The 15033-nt window shown below is 39.9% G+C and overlaps 1 protein-coding gene across 3 annotated transcripts in view; it reads left to right on the top strand.

Moving 5' to 3' along the window:
- gpat2 (glycerol-3-phosphate acyltransferase 2, mitochondrial) overlaps positions 1 to 15033 on the top strand; it is an 84525-nt gene that overhangs the window by 65813 nt on the left and 3679 nt on the right. For 2 of the 3 annotated variants that reach the window (XM_020099024.2, XM_020099025.2), the window contains exons 9-20: positions 206 to 339; positions 558 to 657; positions 2666 to 2845; positions 3740 to 3838; positions 4667 to 4749; positions 8327 to 8457; positions 8579 to 8649; positions 8906 to 9066; positions 9180 to 9283; positions 11552 to 11736; positions 12273 to 12350; positions 12899 to 13021. In XM_020099024.2, the coding sequence (XP_019954583.1) occupies positions 206 to 339; positions 558 to 657; positions 2666 to 2845; positions 3740 to 3838; positions 4667 to 4749; positions 8327 to 8457; positions 8579 to 8649; positions 8906 to 9066; positions 9180 to 9283; positions 11552 to 11736; positions 12273 to 12350; positions 12899 to 13021 (1449 nt within the window). Of the gene's footprint in view, positions 1 to 205; positions 340 to 557; positions 658 to 2665; positions 2846 to 3739; positions 3839 to 4666; positions 4750 to 8326; positions 8458 to 8578; positions 8650 to 8905; positions 9067 to 9179; positions 9284 to 11551; positions 11737 to 12272; positions 12351 to 12898; positions 13022 to 13313; positions 13448 to 15033 lie in introns of those variants that run through there. The other variant, XM_069523492.1, reaches the window with a different exon arrangement.

Raw genomic sequence — 15033 nt, 5'->3', positions numbered from 1 at the left:
ATTGTTTTTAAATTAAACATGTATTTTCTTTTTGCCCTATTCCACTGATGCTATCTGAAGCTTGTGGGGCTTGATTATAATATATATTAAATATAGGTCCACAGAAACAGTCTTAATCTGTGCACCAGTCAGCACAGTCCACTATTGTTTGCCACACTGACAGGCAATGTGAAGAATCTAAAGCTGTCCCTGTTCTGTAATTCAGGGATCTCTGCTGGTTTATGTTTACGTGCGTCAGAGCATCGTGGACTGTGCCCTCATCCCTCTGGTGCTCTTCTGTCACAACTTGAGAGTCCCATACACTATTTGTCCTCTCCAGGTTTACAGCTCACCCCTAAGGTAAAATCACACAAAGCCACATAGAAGCTGCCAGGCAAGTCACACCCTTTTCTTGGCCAAGAATGAAATGCTGAATTTATCACTGACTGTATATTCACAGCACCATATTTAATCCAGTCGATGTAAATTTGAACACAGTGTGAAGATGTGTCACCATACCAAGCTTATAATGTAAACTCATGATGTTTGTGATACAGTATCATCAATTTGTCCTATAGATCAATCCTGCAGAAAGTAGGCGTGGTCCTCCTTCCACCATCTGCATGGACTGAGCGGGAAGCTGAGGCGGACAGTCTGTACTCACCTGTCATGACCTCTGTGAGTAATCTGATATTTTTCACAACTTTATTGGGAATATATTGGGGATTGGATGCTGCAGGTGATCATACTGATTAATAGATTCAGTTGTATTACTCCCTTTTATATTTGATATGTTTTTAGATACACAATCAAATAAAAAATAAGATATCTTTAAATGTAATTCAGAAAAAAACAATGAACAATAAACTAATAAGATATTGAGATACTTGTCCCTTTCTCTAGCATAACAAGAAATCTTAAATATATTTTTTAAGATATGAATCATCGCTTGACTCTAAGCGATGTATTGCACACATTTCATAGTGACATATTTTAATTTATGACTTATGTTATATGTACATATAAAGTGTTTTTTCTGTCTCCTTTTACTCACAGTACTTGCAGTCATTTTTTCACCCTTTATTTACACCCTAATTCATTCCTTATTTATGAAAACATACTTGGTAATAAATAAGATTCTGATTCTGAAAATCCACTTTGAGAAACTACATTGAGCTCATTAAAATGTCAACCTTGATTGGAGCTTGTGTTTAGTGATGCATATCAAGAGTTTCTTTTTCCAATTTGTTGTCTCCAACCCCAATGAGAATAAACTTAAATACAGTTACATCCACACATTTTGCAAAGCTCCTTCAAGGTTTTCAACAACTGTTTTCACATTTGTAAATGTCTCCTTCAGCAGTCAAAAGTTAATTTGGGTTTCGTGTACCGTTTCCTCAGAGTCGCCAACCATAAAAACAACCTCTTGCTACAAATCATTCAGGCCGTTGGAGCTGGAGTGGTTCCTCATTAGCTGTTGAAATGAAATCAACAACAGTCTTGTAGACAGGAGTATAACACTGGGTCATGAATCAGAAAACATTATGCTAATAATTTTGACAGAGGGTAATTGTATGAAATTGAAAGGTAAGCAAAAGATACCTGTCCTTTCAATTTGTCTGTTTAGAGTATGTGCATTCGGTTCAATGGATTCTTCCTCTCATCTGCACACTTTTCTACACGCTCCATGGTTGAGTATTATCACAGTCAGCCCCTCAATCAGAGTAGGAGCTGTCTCACTCATTCCCCAGCCTCATCTCACACTCTATTCATTCTCAAATTACCAAGGGGCTTGAGTTTTGCAACAGAGATTGCAGCTTTGGAGTTGGCTGGAGTAAGAAAGCAATGACGAGAGGGCGGAGAAAGATAAATAACAATGGTTAGTTTGATTGTTTGAGCTTGGAAGGTCTGAGCAGGTTGTCTCAGTGTTTATCAGATGGTAATTCTCTGTATTTTTGGGGGTTTTCACGTGTTAATGACTTTCTCTTTTGAATGTATCACAATTTCCCTCTTTGTGCTCTCTCTCTAAGTGCCTCTATTAATTTCAGTTTTTCAATGATCAATGTCTGTTCATCATTACTACACTGCCTTTGTGTTTAGCTATGGAGATATTTGTGCTTTGTATCAGTTTTCCTGAAGATGTATATCATTTCAAGGAGTTATTGGCTTTATTAAGATCAGTATTGTGCTATACAGCTCAATAAAATCTCTCAGTCTGACATTAATCTACAAGGCCACAGTGGAACATGAACAAGTTGTTTATGACTGAAGTGGCAATTATGTTTTTTCCATTTACCATTTGTGTGAGGAAGCATATTGGCTATGAGTTAGAAAGCAGGCTTGTTTATTGGTTGTATTTCAATGTTAATAGACCTTTATTGTTTATTGAGTAAAGGCCTGTTTAGCTGCTGTTCAATGGTAATTGAATTTCTCCTGTCTGTGAGGGGAAAACAGTACTTGGGGCAGAGGAAATATCTCAGAATATCATGAAGTGTCCCCCACAGTCCCTTTTCTTTCTGCTTGTTATTCTATCTGCTTCATGATTTTTGACTTCTCCCTCAGCTGCTGTTATTTTATTGTCTCTGTATATCTTAAAAATGCAAGGCAGGCATTTTATGTTAATTGCTCCCACACTGCCAGGACTTTTCAGACCTTTGTCCCCCCCTTGTCTCTCCTCTCTGCTCAGCTGGTACGTGAGCTGCTACATGAGGGCCAGGCGATTAGTGTTGGTGTGTCATCGGAGTCTGGCCAAGGTGGCCAGTGGCTGGCTCGCATCAGACAGCTCATCAAAGAAGGATCTGTCCCTGATGTCTGTCTGGTCCCTGTGGGCATCTCCTATGACTGCGTGCCCAAAACTAACATACAGGTGAGTGTTTGTGAACAAACACTTAACAAGAGCCATCAAGTGAACAGGTGGAGTTTAGCAAGGTTTTCAAACTGTGAGATGTGCCTTAGAGGAAGAGGAACAGCTGTGTGGTAAGAATACTGTGTGAGGTGTGAGGGACAGGTGCATCTGGTGTTTTAAAAACAACAATGAGTCAGTTACTGTTCTTTGCCATAGTTATTCATCCAGCACACCATCAAGGTTAACAGTTGCAGCTGTAATGTTTTTAGTTTTGTTTGTGTCATCTATGGGAACATTGCAGACAGAAACGGAAAATACGTATTATTAGAAGTAGTAGTTCAAGAGGCTCAATGAAATGCAGTACAACATTATGAACTAAAAAAATTTCTACAAAATCAATATTTTGATCAGTATCTTTGACATAAGTAAAGCTCAGATTATCAGAGTGGGTTAGTGATAGTGTCAGCTGCCATGAGGTGATCCAGTGTACAGCTTTGAGAGTCTTTTGTCACAGCTTACTTGTGTTATATTGTAACATTAGTTTTTTTAGTTGAGTAGATTTGCATTTCATTTTTTCAAAGTCGGTGACCAGTGGTCTCCATTAGTTTCGACCTCTGTTCACTTCAATTATGACACGGAGAGTGGGTGTTACTTTCGGTCAATTACCATAATATGGTCCTTGCTTTGTTGTTTTGTTCTGCCGTTCTACCATGTGACACATTTCACATACAGTACTTTACACAGTTCTACTCATACACACACTCTGAGACTGGCTACATGCCCTTGTCATCATAGATCTGCTCATTAGTGGTATTGCTTTTGGAATGTTGACCCCAAAGGCAAAGACCTCATTATGATATAATCACTAACTCTGATGTATGTATGTGTTTGTGTTTGTGTTATATATCCCTGCAGGTTGACCTAAGCACTGTGTTTCACTGGCTCTTGTCTTTTTTCTGGAGGAGACCAGAAGGCTGTGTGAGGATCCACCTCGCGCAACCCTTCTCTCTCAAGGTGCACATTAGGAAAAGCATATCATTTCAGACTTGACAATGGCAAAAGGGTTTCCCATTTCTGACCCTTTAAACTGGTTATTGGTTGGGGACTTTTGACAGGGTTGTAACACAAAAATTCCAAGCGCACAGGAGAAATCCAAGAGCAGATGATTCACAAGCCCACAGAAAGCAGGCCTAGTGCGGAGAAGGGCTGAAGCTGGAGAGCAGGAAATCTGAACGAGCAACAATATATCTGAGGGCAAGCACACAGTTTGAGCAGAAGCAGAGCAAACAGGAGCTATTTTAGTGCAAGGGCAGGGTTTTGATGAAAAGTAATACACATTCTGAACATAAATTCAACAAGTCATGCGCTTCAACTGAAAGACCACGCTCTTTATTAAAGATCCATAAGACAGGCAAAGAATAAACTGTCCTTCGTAACTGAACAAAACAAATGATCTCTCAAATGAGTGTTGAAATTGTTCATCTTTAAACTTTATCCTGATTCAGAACATAAATTTAAGATGCTTCCTACTTGAATGGAGACATTAAAGTACATTAAGCATATCAAAAACATCTCAGTGTATACATGCAACACGCCACAAACCACAGCCCTCGAAATTAGTGTAAAGTTAATGGCATTTAGCGTCTGAGTGCAGTCAACATGTTGCAGATAATGTAGGAATGAGCAGCTGAAGAAATATATATAATCAAATATTTTGATACAAACTTTATGTAACTGTCTAAACTCAGTTAATCTGATCGTTATATAATGCTGTTGGATGACTTAGAGGCAATACTTTGCAGCTCTGTGTATGCATTCATTATCCTTTGTGTGTGTGTGTAGGAGATGTGCGATTCAGGGAGGTGCAGGGTGGATGAATGGCTCCCTCTACAGGACCTGTTGCTGCCTGTTATCCTCAACAACAGGTAATCAGATCACCTGTGTGTGCACCTGTATGCCCTGGTGAGTGTTTGTCGCGCCTGTGGACAAACCACAGTGGGATTCAGATGTGGATTGTGTTTTAGCCAACATCTGCTAAAAAGTTGAAAAGTTGAGCTAAGTTTTAAACTTTGATGACCAACTTTCCTCTAAACCGCAAATCTGGCACAGACATGATGCAAGCTCTGCTGAGAGTTTTCATCCTCTTAGACTCGGTCCAATTACCATCATCATTACACAGTCAGCGCCAGTGAAAAAGATAACCGAAAAATAACATCCTTGCTCAATGACGAACAAAGAGGCTTCTCTCTTAAAATGTTTAATTCCTCCAAGAGAGAGAGCGGGACACAGGACAAACAGAGCAAGAGATGAAGAGAGGTAGAGAGGGATAGATGGACTGGGTTGTTACTAGCATATGAGCAGTTTTAGTTCATCATTAACATGCGCAGTCTTTCTGTTGGTCTGCGGCTACTGAAGTTTCAGCTTTTGAAGCCTTGTTTTTGCGCCAATGTATTAAAAATACACCAAATACCAGGGCTACCGTCATGAAAATTAAAAGTCCTCACAAGTAGGGCTGGGCAACTAATAGAAAATGTATTGAAACTGACATTTATAACCTCTAACCAACGGTTAATTCGGGTTTCCACTACTTTCCGTATCGCCTTGCTTCATGTCCTCCCTCCTCACTCCCCGCTGACCTGCACTCACATTCCCTGTTAACAATGAACACCAACCCCAAGAAATTATTCAGACACGTAGGCTTCAGTACTTGAAGTTTACTCTGTGTTTGTTTGATTTGCTTTAATGTTTAGGGGACACGTATTTAAACACATTGAAAAAAAAGTCCAAAATTTTACAGTTCACACACAGCACGAGAGGTAACATGCACAGCCAGGACATCAAGGTTTAAAGTGACCGGAACGATCCGACATCATCGATTAATAACTAACTAAATGTGATAGTCAGTTTGTGTGAAGCGCGACAGTGACGAGGAGACACACACACACACAAACACACACACACAGTTCACACTTCAGACAGGAGAGAAGTTCTTCCTGTAGATTATGTATTTTAACTTCATTGTTGCAGAGGAAGCGATGCCCCACATTTATCTAGAAGCATTTATATGAATTCGGCAGGTTTTTATAAAGCTCAGTTCTACATGTGAGTGATTAGAAAAGAGGAGCACAACACTGAGTAATGCACCAAGTGATGCGCCCCATTGGGGGGATGTTATAAAATAATCGTTCATTAATCGTGATATTGATTTGAAGTCATATCGCCCAGCCCAACTCACAAGTGTCATTTTACAGAGGTGCACACAGTCAGATTATTTATTTTTGTTCGAGATGCAAAGTGTCGCTGTCTGTAGGACATGTGTATTAATAAGGACAGAACTAACACATTCTCTGATACACTACCCTTCAGTGAGCACTTCAGTAAGAGCACTACTACATCTGCTTATTCATGCAATTATCCAATCTGCCACACAATTGTGTGGCAGCAGTACAATGTATAAAACCATGCAGGTATAGGCCAGGTACTTGAGTTAATGTTCACTTCACACATGAGAATGGGGGGGAAATGTGATCTCAGTGACTTTGACTGAGTTGTGTTTGCAGGCTGGTTTGAGTATTTCTGAAACTGCTGCTCTTCTGGGATTTTCACACGTAGTCTCTCCAGGTTACTCAGAGAGATGTACATTCAGTGAGGAGCAGTGCTGATAATTCTGTTGAGAGAGGTCAAAAGAGAATGGCCAGACTGGTTGGATCTGACAACAAGGCTATGTTCACTCAGATAACCACTCTTAACAAACTGAAGTGGGCTGAAAATTCTCTCAGGATGAACACTTTAAACCTTGGATGGTCTACAACAGCAGAAGACCACATCGGGTTCCACTCCTTTCAGCCAAGAACAGAAATCTGAGGCTGCAGTGAACACAGACTCATCAATATTGGACAGCTGAATCTTTATGAGTTGCACAAATATACATAGACGACCTGCTTGTGTTACTTGAAGACATTTTACCTCATACAAGAGGCTACTTTAGTTCTTAATGACTAGTGGGGGGTTTCAGGTTGCCTGGTCTGATGAATGTGGATTTCTGCTGAGGCTGCAAATGGTCTTGACAGAATATTGTATCAACAGCATGAAGCCACCGGTCCAACTTAACTTCTGTAAACAGTCCAGCCTGTTGTCTGTTTATGAATTGTGGGGGGGAATTTATACTTGGCCCTTTATTACCAATCAATCACAGTTTGAATGCCAACAGTCTATCTCAGTATTGTTGCTGACCATGTTGATCACTTAATGGCCACAGTTTACTGTCTTCTAATGTCTACTTCCAGCCCCATGTCATTCACTAAAGTTCATGAACATGAGTTCAGGGAGCCTCAATCTGAGTCACCACAGAAAACCTCTGTGATGTGATAGAGCAGGAGATTGGCAGCCTGAATGTTCATCATATATATTTAATGTTATCATGTTAACAGTGAAGCAGAAGCTCAATGAAAACCTTCCAACGTCTCGTGGAATCCGTACCACTGGTACAAAGGGAGGAACAACCCAGTATTAGTATGGTGTTGATAATAAAGTGTTCTGTGAATGTCTCTCTCTCACTCACACAGTTAAGACGCATAAATAATACCCACTTTTTACTGCAGCTAGCTTGAAAATACCTTATCAAACACCTCCATTACTTTAATGAGGTTTGAGGTTTTATACACTTGTGTGCCCCTATAGAGACTAAACCTAGACACACACAAACACACCATACATACTTTTTTTTTCAGCTGGAGCAATTAATACTTATACTGGGATTCACATGATTTGTTGTGTAACTCTCTTGACAATGAATGCAATTTTCTGAAACATTTTAGTCCTGGTTGATTACGTGAAATCAATGTGGTTACTGTGTTAACAGAAATTGGGTTTAATATAACAGTTAACACTTTCTGTGTAAGTAGTGAATAGGGCAGAAAAACAAAGTGGTACTTTCCCACCAGCAGCTGGGATTTGTTACCTCGCAGTTCTTCATGCACTAACTTTGTCCTTTCATTATTTCAAACAAACAACAGAGAAAATGATGATTGTGTGGTTGACTGACGTTGTTCTGATTACCTTTCGTACAAACCTCCTCGTTGTGGGACTAATAAAAGATTATCTTTTCTTATCTTAATAGTTGCAGTGACGAATCTTCTGTGGCTGTTTCACAATAAAAGCTACCCCAGGTTTTTTCTAGTCAAATGGTTTTAATGTGAGACACCTGATACGGTGTGAAGAGGATGGAAAGGGAATAGAATGGCCGTTATCATTGAGATGAAATTACGCCGGATCAAATGGCGGACTCAACCACGAAAACAGCTACAGCATAGAAAAGCAGTCTATGAATTTAAAATCATTAAATAAGTATTGAAGAAAAAAAATTAGTTTTAGAAGTGGGGTTTGATTTCATCCATTTTCATGGATTATATCTTGAGGGGGGATGTGCTAGGAGTCTAAAATTAAATTACTGTGAACTCATCCTTGCATCCTTCTCTTCGTCTTCTCATGTTTCCTCTCAAGAACTGACACAGTGTTTGGGCGGAGGAGGATTATTTGGCTCCTGACCTCTTCTCATTATGCATCTGAACTTGAAGAGCTAACTCCTACAGAGAGAGACCTCAGCATCGCCATCATCCTTCACCTCATCTTCTGTAGGTCCAGGATTATGTACAGCTGCTGAATTGTTAATGAATTTTGATGAACTGTTATTTTAATTTCAGGCAAAATGTGCCGCATTATCTTCAGCTGTGTGTGTGTGTTCTCTCTTTTTAGCTGCAACTTCCTGCAAGGCTGTGATGTCCACTAGTCTGGTGTCCAGTCTTTTGTTGTACAAACACCACAAGGTACAGACATCATCCTTGTGTTGGTGTGTTTGTTGAGCGGTTTTTCCCCACAGTGCTGGGGGTGTTAAAATCCACCCCTCTAAGGATACATCAGTGCTCTAAGAGGCTCATAAACAGAATTGGTTTTCGTTCTAGTTTATTAGAGTGTGACAGTGATTTCCTGAGTCATACCCACCAGTCTCTAATTAATGTCACCAGATGGTTAATGCTCACGTCTGATTTTGTAGCTAAACTTCTCTGTCCTCCTCCTCCGCAGGGTGTTAATGCATCTGTCCTGTGTCGTGATGTGGCTTGGCTCACGGAGGAACTATTGTTTAGGAACAAAGATGTCGGCTTTGGGGGGAGTTTAGTGGAGGTTGTCCACTATTCCCTCTCTCTGCTTGCTCCTCACCTCATCATAGGTGGAGTGCCATCGAGGTTGGTTTTCTGTCTGTGAACCCCACACAGCAAAACTGGGTTGCTTATCAAAAATCCAATTCTCCTTTCAGTGAAACCTCTGTCTCCATTAATGTAATTTCTTCTTCTCATAGGAAAGACCCTTTTATTGTGCCCCATCCCTCTCTCGCTGCCTCACTTCACCTCGCCCTCCAGGCTCAGATTGTCACACACACCTTTATATTAGAAGCTGTCGGTGGTGAGTGACTTTTCATGCATATATTTTGTATTGCAGAGAAAACTTTCTTATAACACTAAAGTTGAAATATCATTTTGAGACCCTGTGTTCTCCGCAGGCACCTTATTTTTCGTGGGAGGTCTTGGCAGTGGCTCTGACTGTTGGCATGTCAGTGTGGAAAATCAGTTTGAATCATAGCATATCAAAATATTACAACTTAATATTCTTAATGTTTAAGGAAGACCAAACTTCAAGCCATGTCCAGGTGCTGTACATGCAACTGATTTTTTTTCCACTTTTAAAAAGTGACGACAGATCATCAGTGGCACTGAAATTCTTCAGCTGGTTTGAACTCTTTGTTCTGTCACTTCTTGTTTGTACGTTTTTTTCAAAATTTCCACATTTGTCAACAAATGTGACATGTAGAGATTCTTGTCAAAACCCTCATTAATGAATGTCTACACCTGTAACAGGAGAGTCTTCTGTGGAAGTCAGGTAACAGAAAGATATGAGAATACAATACTTCAGCAGCAAGATTCAGATACCCCAAACCAGGCCTTCTCCATGTTACATTAGTTTTAATGATTTGCAAATCTGTTGTATTGATTAAAACCTCCAAAAAGATCAAATGCAAGCATTTTGCTGGAGTACAAACCTTTCAAACTCCTCTGATCCATACTGCACTGACATTTACTCAGAGGAACTTGCCTGTCCTTTAACAACAGAAAACTCATCATGCAATCAGTACTTTGGATTTTCCAACTCCTAATAAACGGTTGGCCATTTATCTCAGAACCATTTAATTTAACAGCTGACTTGGAATCACACTCACCAAAGGATTATATGTAAAGGTCAGATTGTCATCACTGCAAACCAGTATACATGTATTTTCATATATAATGCAATCTCATTCCTCTGAGGGAAGAGGAACTTAATATTTTAAAATGTATGGCTGTTTTATTAGTTTGTCTTTGTGTGGGGGGTGAATTACAGAAGAACAAAGCAGCGGGACTGCTTGATTTTATGATATAGAATTCTGCTGTAAAAGAGCTGTTAAATGAACATCTTTTCAGTGGAACTCTAGCTCAGTATCTCTAGGAATTATGTCCATATTGGATGATTCTGCAACTGAATCTTCATATCCAGTGGCAACACTGAGATGCAACCAGGCAGAAATAAAATGTGCAGTTAAAGTCATACATGTATAGTGAGTTAGATGTGCCTGCAAAAGACCAGTTTGCTCTTCATCACAAACCTGCATTTGACTTTTGCACGTTTTGTTACAGTTGATGTTTTTTTCCCAACCACACCCAAGTGTTTTTGTTATCTGAACTTAACTATAATCTAATCATAGTTAATTTCCCATAACTGCAATATTTTCCTAACCACACTGTAGCTGCCATGTGCAGATATTGCAGAAAATTTGAATTCTTGGAACTGAACATAATCAAGGGATTTTCCGAATCACCAAATTTTGCCGGTCTTGTCTGGCAGAAGGTTTTGGTAAACAGCATAATACATATGAGTAATATATGGTAATGTAATGTTGGGAAGCCTAGATCCTTAAGCTTCACTATATATTATATTAACTCGTCCTTGAGCAAAAAGCTGCTGTTTGTGTTGACTAAACTTTGTTTCTAGACAGCATTGTAACAGGCAGACTTGGGTGAAAGCATAGAAAGACTTGTACGTCACAAGTTGGGTTAAAAATAAAGTATTGTTGTTTATGAACAGAAACCTTTTTTTTGGATTAGTCCGCTGCTGTGTGACTCATTATCCCTTGTTACATTTGTTTACTTGTTTTGGAAGTGAAGCTGGTGGGCAATGGGCTTTTTACTGCTTAAAGCCTCTTTTTTGTAGACTGGGTGCTAACGTCAAGTGATAAAAATAAGTTAAATCAGTTGAAGCTTTGAGTAGCTATAAAATCAACACTAGTTTGAGGACACTTAAAATATAATCTGCCTCCACCCCCAACAGGATTTGTGTTCAGTATTTGTCTTGCAGGTTTTACTTTGTGATAAAATTTAGTGTGAAGGCAGCTCTGTTTATGGACATGAATGATCAGGATGTTAAGACTTTCCCACCAGCACATCAAAGTAGGATAAAGGGGGATTTAAAGTATAAATAAAGACTTAAACTTGTGTAAATGGCGGAAATGGTACATCACACAAAGGCTATGTCAAGTGTCATTTTAAGATATTTTGCTCAATATAGACCCACTTTTCTCACAGTATGTGTATAATGAATTGGAGCAAATAGTCAGATGTCTACGTGCGTTTTTGTCCTCAGCGTGCGCTGTGTCTGCCATGATGTGCGAGGTGGCCGTCAGTGGCGTCAGCAGCAGGGTGAGGAATGACAGCGTGGACGGTACGGAGGTCAGAGGTGACATGGACTTTGATGTGGTGCTCTGCCAGTCTGAGCTGACGGAGCGAGCCCTGCAGCTCTGCCACCTCCTGCCTCCGGGCTTCATGCCAGTGAGTTTGAGTTCATGACACACACACACACACACAGACACACACACAGTATACATGTATCTCATTCAGTGGATGTTAAATGGAGCTGAACAGCCATTCATCCTGCTCTGCTGCCTCTATCTCAGGCAGAGAGACCTTTTGGGTAGTGTGTGTGTGTGTGTGTGTGTGTGCGTGCTTGCGTGCGTGCATGGTTGTCTATTTACATGCTCCATCAGACTGACTTCAAGCCAGCAGTACTATTTCTTTCTCTGTTGCTCATCTTTTATTTCAGCAGCAGCTCTTTCTTGTCTCTTCTGCTTGCAGCTATGCTTCTCACCCTGTTCTGTATATTGCCCCTGCTCTCATCCCCCTGCCGGCCATCTCTCATTCTCCTCGTCTGATCTTTGCTACATCTCTGCTGCACAGCTCATGCACTCTGCCAGCTGTCTGTTTCTGCACTCCTCTAGATGCTTGATGGACAGACTGACGCTGTTTGTGCCTCAAACCTGTCTTCACCATTGAGCTCACCCGTCCTTTCTCTGTCTTCCTCTGTCCAGCCCTGTCAGTCATCCCAGAGTTTTGCTTTTGACGCCATTGACAGTCTGGTACGCTGTGGCATCCTGATCATGGAAGAAGTAAGACAGATTTTTTTTTTAAATGTCTTAACATTATGTTTTTTCAAAAATGACAAAGTACTGTTTTTGCAAATATTTTAGCCTCTAGATTGTCGTCATTAAAAAATCTAGATTAAAATGTTCATAGTTTTATACATTTTAGAAACACCACTCATTAAAATCTTTAATGAGGAACTGATATCCCAGCAATGTCATAAAAAATAAAGTTGCCACTGATTGTAAGTGTTAAAACATTTTTTTGACATAAAGTCTGTAGGTAAGTTAAAATGTCCCAGAACCTACGATAAGAGAGAATTCAATAAGAATTTGGGGGAAAGGGAGGAAATCAAAGCATTTTCTTAAATAAATGAGTTAAACAATTATTCATAACCCACAGAGAATTATCACATGAATCTGCAGCTGTGCTCATCTTTACAGAGCTTTACAGTGCGTTTCAGCTCATTCTTATGTGTCCAGCTCTCATCTTCGCTGTTTGGTTTCTCTCATTGTTGTCTTTGGTCACAGCAGGTTTATATTTGTTTTTTCTTCATACCATCCATCCTATATAGATTCCCAGAGATGTTCCCATCTGTGATTTCTGGAAGAGAGAGGGCACTCTGACCTGGACCACCTCTGACGACCCTTATCACAGCGACTCTGACTGTGAAGAGCAGGACCTGCGCTCCTACAAGGTGAAAAACCACTGAGAGCCTCAGGCTTCTTCACATGCCTCAGAGAAGCAAGAGAGGTTACATGAAGGGAAGAGCACTCCACAAGGGGCAGACCCACAAAAGATGGCACCCTCAGTGACTGCCTATGAGGCACATACAAAAATACTAGAAACACCACATGAAAAAGAACTTTGAAGTAACTAAATCTCCATCACAAAAGCACCTACACAAATGAGTCACATATCTTGAATACCAATTAGCAGTATTAGCAGTATGTGTCGGCTTGACTGTTGTATGTGATTTTTCAAAGCAGCACAAGACAGCTAACCAACTTCCAAAGGGACCAAACAGTGCTCAAAGTGCACGTGCATCTGTCACTACAAAGCAGCAAAGTGACATTAATGTGTGACGGCTTCAAGAGTCATAACAGTCAAAGTAAGACTTGAACCGCATTAAAAAAAGAATCAGAGCACAGTAACATGTTATCACTGAAACGTGCCGTGTCCTTGAGGTTTAATAGATTTGTTGAATCTTGAGAAATTCAAAGACCCAATTGTCATGAAACCTTTCTTGTTTTGAACTGTCTGCTGTAGTTCAAGCAAACATGGGAGTCATTTTATGGTCATTTGTCCCAGCATCAGCATCCAATTACACATGACCATGACCTATGCTTTTACCCAAAGCACTTTAATATCATATCATTATTGTAAGTGTGCAGATTGTCTTTTTGACCCCTCAAGTTGAAACGCTGCATTATTAAAACATTTTGGGAGCTTGAAATATTCAGTGTTTGAACTACTGCTCCTGTGCTTCACCTCCATCCAATTGGGGTGAGATGTGCACACCGCTTATCTTCCTTTACTTACAGCCATTATTTTAGACCTGGCTTTTATTAAAACATTTAACAAACAGTGCAACTAGCTGGAGTAAACTATACAAAATTCTACCAAATTCATTCTGATGCATAGCTGTGCTGCAAGCAAGTTGACCAGAAAGAGCAATGCCATTGTGTTGCATAAAATCATTTCTTTAACTTCAGCTTGGTCTACCGAAGAAAGTCTGACCTATGTTTATACAGTTTTACTAGCTTTACTTTATTTATTTCACCACTCTTCTTCTCCCAGTGCCTCTGTGATGCTGCCCCCAGCTCAGGTGCTGAATGAGGACAGAACACACTCTGTACCAAACAATAAAAAATATATCCTCTAACCTCCTCCTCCTCCTCCACTGCCTGTTATCTCTTAGCCTGCATAAATTCACTTGTGGTGTTCTTTCAAAGCCAGTTGGTATTCAATTCTCAAGAAGAAGCCTGGACTTGTGTTGGTTCAAAGTTTTGAGATTTATGCTCAAACACCTTAACTTTAAAACTCTATTTTGTCTTGTCCGCTGACAGGTAGAATCGTCTTTGTGTTTCCAAAGGCACTTTATTTTATTTATGTTATTTACGATGCCAAGCAGCCTCTCTTGCCTTGTTGGTAACTGCTGTATTGCCTTTTTGTCATAATGTGTTTTTCCTGCTCGTACAACAATTTTGATTTTAAAGTTCTACTGTGTATTGATGCTTTTAAACACTTTATAGCCACACAATTATTTGTTTGAAGAAAAATCAAATTAGCCTCATCGACTAAATGCCCACAGCTCATTGAAAAATTGGAAGGCAGATATCACTGTATTTTTAAGGATTTCAATAGGTCAAATGAAAAATGGCTGGATGAATTTCTTTGAGTTTATATGTGTGTAGATAGCACAGAGAAACTATAATATCTGCTGCAGGCTGCTCTGTATGCTGTACTGGTATGGGCAACCATCCCTTGAGAGATGTAAAATTTCATAATGTTTTTGTATGGCTGTGTAATGACCAAAGTAAACACTGCAATTTTACAGGACCAGCTGCTTATAGACATTTCGATGTTACACAATTATAATGGCCCCATCCACACTGTTCACTGGGAACTTTTCATAAAGTGCTTCCATGAAACCTCTGTTTTCTGGCTTCCCTCACAACTGAATGTAAGCATGAGCTCAGGTTTTTT

Source organism: Paralichthys olivaceus, chromosome 4 (genome assembly GCF_024713975.1).
Source record: "Paralichthys olivaceus isolate ysfri-2021 chromosome 4, ASM2471397v2, whole genome shotgun sequence".
Taxonomy (NCBI): domain Eukaryota; kingdom Metazoa; phylum Chordata; class Actinopteri; order Pleuronectiformes; family Paralichthyidae; genus Paralichthys; species Paralichthys olivaceus.
This window is presented reverse-complemented; position numbering and strand designations above follow the sequence as displayed.